The 17669-nt window shown below is 41.6% G+C and overlaps 1 protein-coding gene across 1 annotated transcript in view; it reads left to right on the forward strand.

Annotated features, from left to right (window-relative positions):
* The first annotated feature begins 4698 nt into the window (after positions 1 to 4698).
* The window catches only part of MMP2 (matrix metallopeptidase 2), a 34584-nt gene continuing 21613 nt past the window's right edge, over positions 4699 to 17669 (forward strand). The window contains exons 1-5 of the mRNA XM_084269928.1: positions 4699 to 4933; positions 9155 to 9381; positions 11070 to 11218; positions 13296 to 13424; positions 15026 to 15199. Of these exons, the coding sequence (XP_084126054.1) occupies positions 4790 to 4933; positions 9155 to 9381; positions 11070 to 11218; positions 13296 to 13424; positions 15026 to 15199 (823 nt within the window). The 5' untranslated portion in view covers positions 4699 to 4789. The remainder of the gene's footprint in view (positions 4934 to 9154; positions 9382 to 11069; positions 11219 to 13295; positions 13425 to 15025; positions 15200 to 17669) is intronic.

The following is a 17669-nucleotide window of genomic DNA, read 5'->3' on the forward strand; positions in this document are numbered from 1 at the left end:
AGAACACTGCTAAAACCAATGCGAGTCCATCTGTGTCAATCAAATTGCTTCTTTGCTTCCTAAACTTGAAGCTATTCTCTGACAGTGCAGTACCTGGAAGAAGTTACCAATATGAGAAGATATTATATATGCATGCCATAGTAGTTGGAGACACACATCCCACTGCACCCACTTGCAGCCAGCTGACTCTGTAATCAAATGATCAGCTGCAGTCCTGAAATCCTATTTGACCTGATGATTATTTATTTCTTCAGCCTAGCAACAGGTTTCAATTTAAAACATGAAACCCCACTAAGAATAAATCCATCATTCTCCCAGGGACTGTGCTCACTGACACTCTGCCTAAGATATTCCTCTGGAACCACCAGGAAATTATCAGCTTTTGATAAAATTTTAGAATTAGTGACAGTAGGAACAGCTAAAGTGCCTTTCTGGAGGGATGACGACTCTGTCAGCAAATTACCCAGGACACCATCTGAAGCCTAATCCTGAGGCTGCTGAGTGCTCCTGAATCATTTCAAAAATAATTTTCTGAAAACAGAAAAATCCTTTGATAAAAACAGCATGTTAATACATGCTCATGTGTCTCTTATCACAGTCAGATCTACTGAGATATGTAGCTCACACAAGACATCATGATTCCCTTTTTACTCTTATTACTGAAGTATGTCCTCAAAAGAGAAATTTGCCATCTCAGACCATGTGGTTTCTGCCTTCAAGTTCCTATTAACGCATGAAAGTAGGCATTTAAAAATCAAATCTGGCATCTTACTCCTAAAATAGACGGTTTAAAATTTTCAATATGGAGTGGTTCTAACCTGACATAAACATGGTAACTAGAGAGGAACTTTTTATGGCTCAGGGGAGATAAATGGATGTATATATCCAACAGATAACTAATATGGAAGTCATATGCGACATCCATAAGTACATAAAGATTGTAGTTGCAGTTATAATTGTGCTCATTTTCTGTAGCTAATCCAGAGGCAGGATCTATGTACACCCGCTCACTTGTAGAGTGAGTATTAAGGTCAGAGAAAGGAGATCCATGGTGCTCTTTCAGCTTTTCCATAAAGTTGGTGGATGACCTTAAGTTCCCTTCTCACGGGGGCTTTTTCTTACTCTTTTGTTTTGTAATGCTCCTTTCCTAAATTTTTACCTTCCAGGAATCTATTCAGAAGTCACTAATTAATGTGAGAGGGTATGGAACATCAAGGAGTGTTTCTGCACTAAACTTTAATAGCAGCTAAACCATTCATCTGTCAATGTCAAAATACATCAGTTCGGATGTTTCGGAGTCTGTCTACCCGGTTTTAAGTTATCTGGTCTGAGAACAGAAAACATTGCAGCATGTCTTTCCAAAGGCTGCGAGAATGGTAGGGCCACAGAGTAATTTAGGCTGTAACAGACCTCAGGAAGACATCTATCCCAAACTCTGGCTGAAGGCAGAGGCCTGCCAGCAGCAGAATTTCCTTGCTTTTGGGATGCAGCACTGCTGCATTCCTCACAAAAAAAACAGCACCTCTGCACACTGAGAACAGGGAGACCCCATGGAGCTTAAATATAAGGAGATAAGAAACATTTTACCCCAAAGTTAGTTGTGATATGATGCTCTCACAAAGTAGTGTCACCAGGGTTGGCTTTGCTTATCTGAAAGAGGACACTGCAGCTAGGGTCTAGCAAACTGCTGCTCATCCTGTGTGCCAATGGAAGAGCATGTCTTTCACTGGATGGTCAGAAACCCAGCCTGTGGGTTTTCCGTTATGGAAAACATTTCCTAATTGAACATAACTTGCTTAGCTGCTCACTAGCTGAAGCAATACCAGCAAAGCAGTTTACCTGCAATCAAAGGTGACAAACCACACTTCAGTGCAGGACTGTATGGTTTCTGTGACTTTCGTGGTTTTGAGGGAATGTATTTAGAAGATGCCCTTCAACTCCTCTCACTGCCAGCAAAGATAAGAAACAAAATACAGAGAGATTTTCAAACTGCATGGACCCCACAGTCCCTTCAAAATTTCCTCATCCGTTTATGATTCAATGTTCATTAGGACTGTGCTGGTTTGGGCTGGGATGGAGTTCATTTTCTTCCTAGTAGCCGCAAACAGTGTCGGATAACACCGAGATGTTTTCACTATCGCTGAGCAGGGCTTACACAGAGCCAAGGTTTTCCTGCTCCTCACCCCACAAGTGAGGAGGCTGGGAGTGCACAAGGAATTGGAGGGAATACAGGCAGGACAGCTGATCCCAACTGACCCAAGGGATATCCCACACCATATGACATCATACCCAGCAGATAAAGCTAGAAAGGAAGGAAGGGGGGAGGTTTGGTGTGATGGCTTTTGTCTTCCCAAGTCACCACTACCCATGATGGAGCCCTGCTGTCCTGGGGATAGCTGAGCACCTGCCTGCCCATGGGCACTGGGGAGTAACTCCTTGGTTTGCTTTGCTTGTGTGCAGCTGTCACTCTACCTGTTAAACTGTCTGTATCAACCCATGAGCTTTTATCACTTTCACTCTTCCAGTTCTCTCCCCCATCCCACTGTGGGGGAGTGAGCAAGCAGCTGCGTGGGGCTTCATTGCTGGGGTTAAACCATGACAGGACACACTGAGAACTGAGCATTCATTAGATTTCAATGAGGCTTATGAGTGCAACAGGAATGTGCCAGGACACATTTGGCTTTAAATGCCTTCACTGCAGTACCTTTCTAAATGAAAGCTCCTAAGCCATCATAAATTACATTAAAATTCTTATGAAAATGACGTGGTTCTTATGCTTTAAGATTTAGAGTAGCCCTTGACCTACTGCAGAGCATAGCAGTAACTGCAGAATCTTGCAACACAACACAAAATATTTTTACTTGCCTAACGAGGGTTAAGTTAAAAGTAACTTGGCATATCTAGTGAAGGCTTTTTTAGCCTTTGTTCTCTTACAGTTTCACATGGCCAGACACAAATACAAGCTGTCATCACAAGCAAAGCAGGAGTCATTCCCCACAACCAAGTGCAGGGCCGTAGTAAAGCTGGATCATATTTTCAGAACTGCCATTTATTAAGGCAACTCTTAGAATGGAGTGTAGTATTTTGCTGACGGGGAAAAGCTAAAAAGGAAGATGTAATTTCAGAGCCGAGCCATTAGAGGAAAGTTGTTCACTGTAACTCAAGTGCCGTTGGAATCAGACATGAAAGGATGAGAGGGCATAAGCACAAAACTACCGGCTTCCGAAGAAAGCTCCATTCATGTATGAAGTTCCTGTAACTCCTCTGTCTCTCTTGAGCATCAAGTGCTGCTTCCCAGGGCTGATTCACCCAGCGCCATGCTTACAGCGCTGTGTTGGCCTGTCAGTGGGACTGTATGCGCTGATGCTTTCCCTCTGAAGCTCTAACCCCACCTTTTGAAATCCTTGCCTTTATGGAAGACTATTGAGTTCATGGAGGATGGGGTACAATTAGCAAATAGTTTGTTATTTGCATAAATCAAAGAACTGCCAATGTTAACTATTTGCAATTGAATACCAGAATATTATTAATGAGTACCAAACACCAGCAAAGTATTTCCTTTTCATTAACAGCCCTAATTGGTAACAAGAGTCGTATCTGGAAAACGTTCACTTAACATTCAGTGGGAAACCATGACAACCTTTCTGCCGACACACAGCTCAGAGGAACCGTGGCGGCTGGACTCACACTTAATACAAACTGCTCTGTGACACTTGGCTGGCCAGAACACAGTTTGCATTCATGCAGAACTGCCAGCCTACCGTCTTAAAAAGTCATGAGCCAAGCCCCTCCATCAGGGATATTCAGCTAAAAAAAATATTCTGGTAGCAATAACAACTCCAGGCTGGCAATACTATAATACAGTACAAAGTCTGTCCGTAACAATGGCCATATTGACACCAGCATTTCAGACCAGGGCAGCTGCACCAGCAGACCAAGCATAAGCTTATGCTCCCTGCATAAGCAAATTTCATCCTGAATTTTGTCCAGATCCCCTGACATCAATTATTGAGGATAATTTCTATTGCTGAGTCTGCCTGAGGATCTCTCACCCCCACATTAAGGTGACACACCGTGCCTGTTGGCGAAAAAGCCTCAAGATGGTTCTAAGCCCCAAAGGGCCACAAGAATCCTATTCAGAGCTCTGCACGGTCTGCACAGAGCAGGGCGGAAGCGACACTCATGCCGAGTGTGGGTGAGCCCTGCATACACAGACCTACAGTTTGTATAGCATAAGCAGGAGAGGGACAAGAAGCCTCACTGGGCTGCAGTGGCCCATGCAGGTTCTGCCTCAAAAGCCGTAATCAAGCTGTTTACTGTAAGGCGCTGTGCAGGAGTGTAACCACACACTTAGGAATTTACTTAGGGTTTTTTATTTAAAATATATGCAGGAGGCTTCATCTTCAAGATTAAGTCAGATTTTGCTTTTTTCTACCCTCTGGCATACATAACTACATGCTTTCATATATGCAAATGAGAAAAAAATGTGGCCTCTTTCAGCAGTAATAAGTATCTGCCTGTTGCTACCTTAAAATCACAGCAATCACATCTGGTAACTGCCCTTTTCTCATGTTTCCACTAGTTTTCAGACTTCCTCTTGTGGTAGCTTGAGACTGCGCATCTGGATGTTTTAAACATACAAAGGAATTGCTAGAGCAAGCAAAAGGGAAAACTGGTGCAGAGAGTTAAGATGTGCAGATAAGCAACTGGTGCACTGTGCAGCTAAAGGAACTGACAGGCAGTGGGGGCAAATCCTTTTTCCAAAGAGGATAGCACGAGTTTAGGCAGAATGAAGACTCACATTGTCTGTAGCTTTGTTTTTAAAGTACTATTAATCCAAGTATATCTTTTTAACAAAACTTTAGCTGCACCGTCACCAATCATTAAATTTCCTGGAGACAGCACTCCCAAAACAGACAAAGAACTAGCAGTGGTAAGTGTTGCTTTCATCTTTGCTTCAGATTTATATTGTTGTTTCCTAAGCAGATGTTTCTTTCTTGTTTCGGCTGAGGCTCAGGAATGACTGTAGCATTCTCTCCCTGGAGTCTCTCGAAATGCTAGCTAGCTAGCAAAGGTATCAGCTTTCAAAAGTTAAAACTAGTGCCAAGTAATGTTTCCTCTCCTAAAATTTTTAAAGCCAGCAAAGAAAGGTGGTTTGTTTTTTTTCCTTAAGTCTGAACATGCAGAATCATTTCATTAAATCATCGCGACTATCGCGAGGGTGAGAGGGGAGAAGGGCAAATAACAGACATGGGACTTTTTTACTGAAATCAAGTAGAAGTGAGGGCTGGGAGGCTCGCTTAACCCTTGTATCACAGCTTTCCAAGGTCCCTGTTCCTGATTGTTTACCGTAGGTTGCATAAACACAGCTTTAAGGGACAATTGCAATCCAAAGCTGGCTGGCTTTTCAGAAGCCATTGTGACTACTTCTCTTTGAAAAAAACTCTCCTCGGAGGTTTAAAGAAATATTTTTTTCTAAATTCAATCTGAAACAAAAGGAGGAGTTTGGATTTCTGTGACACTAGCAAATTACAGCCATAACTCTACAGCATTTTATTCTAACCTTATTTTAGCCCTGTGGACCTTCATAAAAATGATATTATGGGGAAGTCCATTTAAGGGGAGATTGAGATGGATTATCCTTATTTTAGCATGTAAATTATAGACACTTCTTGAGCAGTAAGTCCATTTTAAGAAAGATTGAGATAAATTATTCTTATTTTTGAACACAGAGGTTTGAAAGTTGGTCACTTTAGGAGTTGTGTGCATCTTGGGAAAGCTTGCCAGGTTAAAGAAGGTCTGGGGGAGGGTAGAGAGAGAATTTCCAGATGGAAGCTGTGGTGGAAAGTTTAGGAAAAACAGACAAACTGACCCAAAAAGGGCACTCCTCGGCCCTTAACAAAACAAATTCACCCAAGATTTTGCCTTAACAGTGCAGCAGCCAGGGGAGGGAGGGGGGTTGCACATGTGGGAAAGGGGAGTGGGCTCCCACATGTCTAACAGCAATTTAACCGCTCTTAAATAATCTATTTTTTTAGACACCATCAGGCTTTTATTCAACAACAGCAATCCACATCTCCCCTCATCTCCCTCTCTTTGAAACAACCTATTTATTATGTGTACTCAGAGGAAAATTACAAGCTGGTTTAACACTGCAGTTCTTCTTTGTCTTTCCTCTAGTATTCTTGGGTAATGCTAACTGGCTGCCTGCCCCTCACACCCTCCAGCTGAACAGCCCCGACACTCAGCGTCAGAACACAAATTGCTATGTTGCAGCTGGACCCTGTTTCATTAATGGGCTGGATCAAAATTCCAGATCACCACAGCTCCCTGCTGACTCTGGGGAAACTGAATTTTGCAGCCTAGGCCAAGATGTGGTTTACACAGACACTACATATTCTTCAAGATTCCCTTCTCATAGAACAGCTGGTTATGTTCAGTTCTCATCTTTGGTAAAATGTCCATTTTAGGAAAAATAGAGAGGGCTTAGCTTTTTATTTAGAATCCTAGCAAGGAAAATTCTTTACCATGCCTCATTTTATATTTTTGGATATATATCTTACCCCCAAACCTAAAATGGCAAAAGCAGCATCCTGCTTCTTCAGTAAACTTCAGTTCTGATGTATAGACTATATTATATCATGGTACCTCACTGGGAGATTCAAACAGAGACATAACAAAAATCTATCCAACTCCATTAAAATGAAAATTGGGCTAAGAATGTACCCTCCAATCTAGCCTGTTTGATTATGTTTGTTATGAATTTTGCATGATTTCCACCAGGCCCCATTAACTATGAGTAAACAGAAGGTTAGTGGTAGTGAAGGTGAAACCATTCTGTGTCCGTTATTTGCCCATGCCAGTCTCCACTGGAGAAACACCACATCAGAAGTTCTAAAAATCACAAGAACTAGGCACAGTCAGTGCTGGGTCAGTGAGTGGATGGAGGCCCTTCCAAAGGAAATGGAGAAACATCTTGATTAAGTCCTTTTTCTGAGTAAGCTCTGAACCATTTCCTATGCAGGGTAGATGAGGTACGCCTGGACTTCATGAGAAGAGTGGTGAAATCCAGGCTTGACCAACTGCAGTCATCAAATATCCTTTGCTATCTTTTGCTGATGTAGTGGTCTTATCCTCTGTTGTCTGGGTGAACTGCAGTCAATTAATTAGCTGCATAAAGTCAGGCTTCCCTCAGGAATACCTCCTGGCTCGAGAACTCAAATGTGCAGGCATTTTTCAGGCTTCTTGTAATCCTGTTAGAAATAATTCTCCCTGATGTTTCTGATACATTTTTGGCAAATATATCTTTACCTTATTTAGGGCATGTTCCTACCTTGGCTATGTAGCTCATTTCCGATACCACAGCTGAAGGATGCTTCTTCCTCTGCTACAGCCTGTTTTACAGGGAAGATCAGTATTTGCAATCACCCTGTCTAACAACATCATTGGCAAAGGCATCTCTCAGCTCTGTACCACGCTATGGGTGGCATACACATCAGTTTGGGAACACCTGACATTTGACACGGTTGTAGCAGTGATCCAGGCTTGATGGAGTTCCTGAAATCCCTCTGCAAGGGAACCCTAAGATTCACTTCACTGCACAAAGCCTACAACCCCACACAGTTTAGTCAAGCTGTTTAGGACCCATGAATGAAAACAACTAGATAATGATAGATTACTGTCATTACAGAAGTACTCAAAGTAACTCCTTCACCATAACCCATCTATTTATGCCTCGAATGAGGATTTAAATTCAACAAACTAAAGCTGCAAATAACCTAAACAGTGTGACTGAGCCTCTCTGTGCAGCAATCTAAGCTAAGGCAACAGCTTGAGCTACAGCCTGGGTCAGCACACTGAATCCAAAACCTCTGGCTAGCCAGCAGTCCCTTGCATGGCCAGGTTTGTTCTCTCCAGTTAAAAGCACAGCTGATAAAGGACTTCAGACGTTTGCTGAAGGTATAACTTTTTGTCACTCCTCATTTGAATGGCTGTTTTTATGGCTAGAGACTGCCAGGCACATGCTCAGGGTCAGTCCTTACCCCAAGAAGCTCCCCGTTATTCTGCCAGTCACACCAAACTCAGGGAAAACACTAAATTGTTGGTGTGATCTCGTCTGTGTACTGCACAGAGGTGGGGACCAGGTATGGACAATGAGGACCACAGTGGTGTATCTGCAGAACCACACAGCTTACCAACACACATCTGAGTGACACAGTCACTTAACTGGAAGGGCTGCTGGGGAGCCCAGCAACCCACCGCTCCTCCCGGGTAAGAGGCAGCAGCAAACAGCACACAGACTTTTTTTGACAGACAGACCTGCACTACACCTGCTAATTAGGTCACACTGATAAAAATGGGAAGTGGAGAAGACTTGATAGGGTATTATTTCAGATAAGAGATGAAAATAATGGGATTTGCGCTGCCCTTTTGATCCTTTCTGACCACTGTTTCTTAAGGAGAGAGAATTCTGTGATCTGCCACCATGGCTGTGTCAGAAAGAGCAGCTCGGCCATAACTACTGGACTGTTTGAGGGAGTTCTCCCTGTGCAGATACTGACTGGCTGCAGTGCCCAGGCAACGGAGATGCTACCAAAGACCTTCTTCCTCGGGTCTTTGCAATGTTGGACTCAAAACCAAACACACACAACATTCACATAGTTCCACGTGGTTTGACTAAACAACAAGGGGTTTTCTTTTCAATTACTGTGGTCTCATTTGTGCAATTGCTTTGATACCTGGAGAAGTTTTTCAATAATCCATAGAGTCTTCCAAGAAAAAAACCACGAAAACATGCAAAAACTAAAACTGTAAGCAGATTTATACAAGGAACCAAAGAAGATAAACCCATTTTTACTTTGTAGTTCTACATTAAAGCTCTATGCTCTACTTACTAATAAAGCAATTCATTAAGTAACGATGATGGCTAATAGTGGAAATGATTGCTTAATTAGCAATGTTGTGTGATCAAGGATGGTTTGTGTCAATTAAGGAGATTCTGCTGGTCTCTCAGTTACTAATAATAGCAATTTTGAAAAGAAAACTTGCAAATTTCAGATAGCAGCTAACACAGAATTGCAGTATTTATTTGTAATGATTAACTACCTCTTTTATGAATTTTAAAGTCTTTGTTCTGTGCTTTTTTTTTTTCAAGCAATACCTGAATAAGTACTATGGGTGCCCCAAAGACAATTGCAATTTATTTGTCTTGAAAGATACTTTGAAGAAAATGCAGAAATTTTTTGGGCTGCCTGAAACAGGAGATTTGGATCAAAATACTATTGAGACAATGAAGAAACCCCGCTGTGGTAACCCAGATGTAGCCAATTACAACTTCTTTCCAAGAAAGCCAAAATGGGAAAAGAACCACATAACCTACAGGTACTGGCTGTTGATGTTGTATTTTGCTCATACATGACTTTTTAAGAACCAATCGAACTTAGAAGTGGAATAGCTGCTTAGAAGGCTAGACAGGTTTTCTTTAATTAGAATCCCTTTTTGTGTTTGGATAACCACTAGATGCCTTAGCAAACACTTCTGAGATTTCAAGTTGTAAAGTTTTAGGAATACTCATCTAAAGTTCAACTTTACAGTTCTGACTGAGAAGAGATCTTGGGTTTGTTCTGTGTTCTGCTGTAAGCACCCCAAGCGAGCTGGAGCAGATGTCACTTGCTCATCTGCTCAGCAGGGACCACAGTACTTATTGACTGCAGAGGCCATGTAGGTGGACAAACCCTTCTGCATTCAGTAGTCATAAAAATAGAGGTCATCAAATAAATTTTAAAATAAACCATATGTATTTCAGATATATACAGACAGGATTTAAAGCAAACACTGCAATAGGTTTGGCATGTTTTCATTTCTTACTCTTAGCCTGAAGAGTTACAGACCAATATAGTTCTCACTGAAGTCAACAATAAAAAAAATAATAATAATCTCATTACCTTAAGTGATCCAGGATCAAACTTTTAGCACCAATGAGAACAAACAGATTTGTTTTAGCTGTTGGACTTGGTCTGCTGTTTCCTCACGAGTTCTGAGTCAAAGCATCCTCAGTGCTTCACACAGACTAACAAACACTGAAAAAATCCATGGCAGCTGTGTCAATCCCCATTTGCTGATATGCTTCCTCTGATTCTTCCTCATTCTCCTTAGACACAAAGTAGTTTCCTTCACTATCATAATATCATAGAATATACTGAGTTGGAAGGGACCCATAAGGATCATCAAGTCCAACTCCTGGCTCCACACAGGGCCAGCCACGTCAGAGCACTGTGCTCAGCCTCAGCCTCAAAGAGTTGGAAACCCGTCTTTTCAGGGAGGTTAGCTGGCTATAATACAAGGCACTAAGAAGTCCAATTAAAATATGAGAAGAAGAAGAAAGCAATGTACTGAAGAGTTTGTCTCTTCTCATGTTAGGCCCATAGCTCTCTATCTTACATGCTTTTGCCTCCTATTTCCCCATGTATCCTACTGCCAATGTAACCGACCCACTGGTAAGGGATTAACATTCAACTCGCATGAAACAGTACACACCTGACTACAAAGGGGAGGGAGAAGGGCTTGGGTTTTTCTTATCAAAGAGCAAAAGAATCCAAACTTGAAACATTCAGAATGCTGTTTAGCTCTTTTTCTAGCAAATAAATCTTATATATCAAGATGTGCTTGCATGCTCATGTCCAGGGTGACAGCATGACTTGCAAGTTAAGCAGTCTACAAAAACAAAGATCTCAAATCTAACAGCAGAAGAACATAAGGTGAGGTCTTGCCAGCACCTCAGCGCTGATGCAAAGCCCTGGATGTTTGGTACAAGGCTCGCTGCCACGCAGGCTTTACAGCCTCTGGCTATATAATTTTCTTCATGCTGCTGGGTAATTTCCAAAAGAAAATAAACAGTAAGAGCCACAACTAAACACATCTCTGAATCAAAGGAAAGTGCCTACACCTCAGGAGGAGCAGTGTTACTTCTTAACTGCTTCGCTACTGTGTCTACTTAGCATTTTGAACAGTAAACACCAAATACTGGGAGGGGGTTTATGTGTTACTTAACTCTTCCTCTTCCCTCCAAGGATTATAGGCTACACCCCAGATTTGGATCCTGAGACAGTAGATGATGCCTTTGCTCGAGCCTTTCAAGTCTGGAGTGATGTCACACCGCTGAGATTTAACCGAATCAACGATGGGGAAGCAGACATTATGATTAATTTTGGCCGATGGGGTATATTTTTCTATTTTTACATATGCTTTTGGTTTTGTTACTTTCATTAATCCTTTGTCTTGGAATGATCTACCCTCGATAAGCAGGACCCATGAGCCTTTCTGGCAAACTTTGTCCTAGTTTGCACTTGGCTTATCAGGCTAAGATCTAATGTCACTAACATTTTTTTTTCCTGTCATATATATGGGAGAGAAGTATTTATACTATATGCTTATGCTATATTTATCTTCCAAAAGAGAACCAGAAATAGAACTGGGAAATATTAGTACAGATCTTAAGATGATGTGAGCTGACTTCCCACCATAGAAGAGAGTAGAATATCAACATACTGTTTGCTTACAGCTCTGTGCTCAGTTTTCCACTGACAGTGATGGAAATCCTCACAAATTCGACCTTAAAAATGAATTTGGGAGTTTCAATTATGACTCTGTAGCTGGTATCTGTCTGTAAACATAGCAGAATGCAAGCTTTCAATGCATTCTTTGGTCCTGAGGAATTAAATGGATTGTAAGAAGATTTACAGTTTGCGTCCAGCTGATGATAGGTGACTTGATTCATTTTTGTTGTACATGCCTTCTAAATTAATTTTGGTTTCTCCTGAAAGAATGTTTATAGCTTTTCAGTGTAAACCTGGGGCATTTTAATGTCTACCAACAGTCACAGAATTTTTAATACTAATGAAGGTACTTGCGCAGCCAGTCACTTGGGAGGTAGACTTTGGAAGTGAACAGTTCAAACAACTGAGCTCTTTGTAAAAGTGTCCATTTCAAGCTGGTTTTCTTTGCTTTAGCTACTGATGAGTTGACCTCAAAAGCTTCAGAGATTCTGTGCAGAACCTGAAACTTCAGATCCTCATCCAGGCTGGCTTGGTTCGCCAAAAGGAAGTCTTACAAAAGCAGAAGTGTTTCTGCTGGTTTTAGTACCTGCTGGTTACAGTCAACTTAGAAACAGTGGAAGAACTTCTTCTACACTCATAGATTCTTCTCACTTCACTGTATGTCACAGTCTCATAGGCTCGAACATCCACAAGTGGTTTTCATATTTAAGTTTTCTTTTAAGCAATAGATCTGCTTTGAAATAAATAGGATGAAGGATCTAAAATGTCCATATCTTCTCCTTGACAAATGACACACTAGTCTTCTGAAATGAATGAACTGAACTAGCATTAAGAGAGTGACACCAGCATGAAATCAGTGTAACAGAGCAGAGAATCAGGCCTGTGTATTTAGGGCTTCTGTTAAATGGCAAGACATCAGACCAGAATGCCTGAAATGATGCAACTGGAGATGCTGGCAGCCAGCTTTGAAGCGCAGGTCTGCAGGGTGGGAAGGCTATGAATACCAGGGTTATGCCCTTGCCAGCCTCCCTTACCCACATGCGGTGTACTTCCAAGAAAAGCCTACAGTGTAATAACAGGAGAGCTACTTAACCTGCTGCTGCCCTGTGAGCTGCCCGAGTCTTGGAGTGGTTGATGTGGAGGAGGAATAGATAGGCTCATTCACAGGATTCAGAGCACTAGGAGCTAGCTTTCCAGAGGCTCACTACTCAGCCGCTCTGCTGATTTGCCTTCCCGCTTAAAGTAATTGTGTGCTGTACAAAGAAAAGAGTACAACAGTCTGAGGTGCAGGAGAAAAGAGCAGCCTGCAAACAAAACCCTTTACTTTCCAACCTCTGTGTTGGAGACTGACAGGAATTATCTGAAAATACACCTTATCTACAATGTTTTATTTTATTGCTCCTACCAGTCTCCACTAAGAAACAGAAGTGTGCATGCATCTAAAGTACAACATTCCACTGTTCTTCATTGCCTTTGATTCCTTTCCACAATACTTATGAGACATAAAACAACACGTTGTGACAACTGTACTATTGACACCTCATGTTCTTTGTAAGAACTGGCTGCTTCTCCTCTGGTTCAGTCTTGCCAGCACAACCCATCCCAATAAGCTCACTCACTAGAGTGTTCTGCTGCTGTCTTGGATGGGAAAGTGCACATGACAATCATCATTCATGTATAGACTCTGACAGAGTTGAGGTCATTAGAAACAGCTCTTCTTTTGTCTGCTTCCTCCTGCAGAACACGGTGATGGTTATCCATTTGATGGCAAAGACGGTCTCCTGGCACATGCCTTTGCACCAGGGCCAGGAATTGGAGGAGACTCCCATTTTGATGATGATGAACTGTGGACGCTTGGAGAGGGGCAAGGTACCAGATTTTGTAATGTTTCAGAACATAATGCCTGCTGGCTGCTACATTTTAATGCTGTTTCAGGCACTGCACTACATGTTTTCATTGACATGTCAATAAATGCTAGAGGATGAAAACTAATTTATGCAAATTAAATTGTTCTCTACAAACTGTTTATTTAATTCCCAAATAAATGTACCTAGGATTTTCCTGTCTGTTGCTATACTGTTGCCCTTTGAAAAACTGAAGTAATAACATGCCCCCTGCTGCACAACCTTCATGAATTGTGGGCAAAGTACAAAGCCACAACTATCATTTTGAATGCTTCACTTCTTAGGTGTCCAAACTACAACATCTTTGTGGCTATTTGTAAGCAGCAGACTGGCCAGTGCTTTTCAGCTGACATAGCCTTTTAAGATGACTTAAGCTGTGGTTCCAGTTGTTAAAAATTGAGGATTTATATACTTATGGTATCCATTTAAAAAAAAAAAGGGACTACATCTCCATCATACTGATGATTGAAACAAAATTGACATTAAACAGAGGATTAAGAACATCTCCAAGAATCTTTACCAGGCACTTTGCTATACCCTTTAGAAGAAAAGAACTGAAGTCTAAACATATCACCTAAACTAGACAAACAAGACCAAGTATCAGTAATTTGAAACCTCTTTTTTTCTGTTTGAACTTTTAATAACCATATATTTCTAACTCTTCTACCGTAAAAAATTTAGAAAACTTAGAATAACAATTCAAGCTCCTGTTTGCCCCTGTCACTTCAAATTCCGGTTTTCTCAGCTGCCTTCCCATTGAAAAAATAATTGAACTTTAACACCAAAATAGTCAGCCTCCTTATGATTGGCTTTCTTTTAACTTTAGCAGAAGCACTGACAAGCATAGGTAGTAACTGGAGTGGAACCCTGCCTCAGCCTAACAGGAAAAGGAGGAAATTGTTTTCCCTATTAGTGGAAATACTGCACAAGCATTCACTCAGTTCCTGCCATTAAAAGAAATGCTATGGATAAGTGAATTATCTATACATTAACATATGTTACAGAACCAGTACTGTAGCCTTAGGACTACCTGTGACAAACTGAAATAAACACCAGGATCTGGGGGTGTTTGCATTACTGCCCTACCCCCCAGTGCCACCACAGACGTCATTCAAGTCAAACTGGGAATACCAAAGTGGTTTATGAGGCACAAGTTGCGTTCAGCTCATGCTCAAGTGCCGCCTGGAACGTTTCAGACCTTAATGAACATTTTAGATCCCATTACCAAAGAAACTAAATTACTAAATGCATTAAAGGCATGTTTATAAGTTTGCATTACCATAGTAACAACAATATATATATATATTTCTGGGCTGACTCTAAGGACTATTCATTCTAACACTTCACCACGAGTAATATTCATCTAATTCCCTCAAAACTGCCAGTTATTATTTCAGCTATGATCAACTTGCCAATAGAGAGACCAGAAGCATATTGAATTTCAAAGTGGAAATTCAGACTGCATTTCTATACCAGTATCCTCCAGGAAAAGAAGATGTCCAGAAAGGGTATTGTTTTGGTATCAGCCGGGGGCTATCGTCACCCCTGTGTTTGTTCTCTTTACAGTGGTTAGAGTGAAGTATGGAAATGCAGATGGGGAATACTGCAAATTTCCATTCTGGTTCAATGGCAAGGAATACAACAGCTGCACAGATGCAGGACGCAATGATGGATTCCTCTGGTGTTCCACAACCAAAGACTTTGATGCAGATGGCAAATACGGCTTTTGTCCTCACGAGTGTAAGTAGATCGTTGTTTCTACTCTGTTTCATCCCCAGACTGCTCCCTACTTATTCTGACCATCCACGTCTCCTAGTACTTTTTCCACTTGCTTTCTGGCAGATGTAGATTCACCACTCTGTAACATCTCCTCAGCGTCTGAGTGGACAAAACACCCCAAAGGCTCCCTGGGTGTAGGGGAGTTTGTAACTGATCATGATCCCAGCCGAGGTGTTTCTCTAAACAAGGGCACATTGAAATACATTGGAAGCAACGCCAGCCCCATATATTCATCAGACAATGCAGTTCAGTTCCATGATCCAGGAAGAGAACCCCCTTGCAGAGTTAGGATAGTGGCACATTTGGAGATAGAGCTCACTAAATGACAGGAATCTCTCTCCAGCTGCAGGTCATTCCACTACCTATTGCATTTGTATCTCCTTCAAGGACAGTAACTGACAAAATCTAGTGGTTAAGAACAAAATCCACTAAGCCAAACCTCTGCAACCTCACATACCAGTTTTACCAACTGGTGGCTCAGGTACTTTGAATCTGGGAGCCCTTTAGTGCAACATAACACATTGTCACTAATTACCCTTTAAATGACCTCAAACTGCAATTCAAAATAAATGATTGAATTTCAAGTGAGTATCTATGCTGGTACAAAGTTATTTATTTGTTGGTATATTGTGAATTGCCAACCAGGAGAGGATTCATATTTTTAGAATTTAGGGCTTTATTTTTAACACAGGTCTTAAGGCTCCTACTCACTGCAAGAAGGACATTGAGATGCTGGACATGCTTCCAGAGAAGGGCAACAAAGCTGGTGAAGGGTTTGGAGCACAAGTCCTATGAGGAGCGGCTGAGGGAACTGGGGCTTTTTAGTATTAAGAGAAGGAGGCTGAGAGGAGACCTTCTCGCTCTCTACAATTGCCTGCAAGGAGGGTTTAGAGAGGTGGGGGTCAGTCTCTTCTCTCAGGTAACAAGCGACGGGACAAGAAGAAATGGTTTCAAATTGCACCAGAGGAGATCTACCTTAGATACCAGGAAGAATTTATTTACTGAAAGGGTAGTCAAGTACTAGAACAGGCTGCCCATGGAGGCAGTTGAGTCACCATCCCTGGAGGTGTTTAAAAGGTGTGTAGATGTTGTACTTGAGGACATGGTCTAGAGGTGGACTAGGCAGGGTTAGGCTGTGGTTGGACTCAATGATCTTGAAGATCTCTTCTAACCCAAGTTATCCTATGAAGCAGTTCCAACAGCTCACTTCAGATACAGGAATGACACTGCACAAAGCTGTTAAAGGGTCGAGGAAACCTAAGATCGTACTGAATTTCCAACTTCCTTAAATGTGAACAGAAGCCTCCATTTCACAACCAAGTCATTTCATACTTGGAAACACCCATTTGCAGATCAGACAGTGTGTTTAATGCTTTTATGTAGCCCTAATTTTTTAAAAATATACACAAGATTATTATCTTTAAATGAAATATGACATGTTTCCTGTTAAACATTGGGAAAGTGTATTTATATGCTTGAAAATCTCAATGAGTCTACTGGACTCAGAAAATTTATTATTGTATGAGTGTTAATTTGATCTCCTGTATATCACACAGCAGGAAACTTTTAGAGGAGCAATTAAGTATAATTGGCTGTAGCCTGCCCTGCTAATTTATCAGCAGCGAGTAAAGTAGAGAAGGTAAGGGGCTTTTAGCCACTTGTTCCATCTCCTGTTTGCCAGCTCCAGTGCTGGCACCCATATTCCCTGATATTCCCCGTACTGCAGTTTCCCCTCTGTACATACCCAACTGCTGTCAGCTCTCGGCAGCAGGGAGTGTTTCATCACACTTGTTACCTCACGTCCTACCAATGGACCCATCGGGCGACTAAAACTCCTGCCTGCTACTGCTGAGTCATAACACATGAAAACAGAGTAATGGGAGAGAAGGAAAGAGAGGATAGCAGAGCTTTTGTTGGACTCACGCTAATCTTGCTTGGAACTACAGAACTAAACTTATTTGGAATATTATGGCTACATGCAGTCAGTACAAGGAAAGAGGATACAGACTGATGAAAGAAAACTAGTGATGCTTAAGATGCAAAGCTTAACAAGGCATGTTCAGGGTTTGCCAGACCAAGACTGCACCAGCACAGCTCAACATCTCCAGTCAAGCCTTGACTAGTACTGTACAAACACCTGTATGTGCGTTAGTATGTATGTCAGTTAAATACCCAGGATTTTTCAAAAGATCACAAATACATGTATGTAGAAAAAGGTCAGACACCCTGGCTTCAGAACTTCTCTGGTATTCTGCTGCAGTCAAACACTAAATGGATTCCTGCTTCACAAATGTGGGGATTTCTCAAGTTCTTTTGCAAGACTATACAGTTCCAATGTATGATTACAGAGTTTGTACATCAGGATGCTAGTGGTTTGCAGAGTTTTTCTGCTGTAGAACATTAACAGTCTTCCAGTTGTAATGGGAAAAAA

The sequence above is a fragment of the Gallinula chloropus genome (assembly GCF_964237585.1).
Source record: "Gallinula chloropus genome assembly, chromosome: 13".
In the NCBI taxonomy this organism is placed as follows: domain Eukaryota; kingdom Metazoa; phylum Chordata; class Aves; order Gruiformes; family Rallidae; genus Gallinula; species Gallinula chloropus.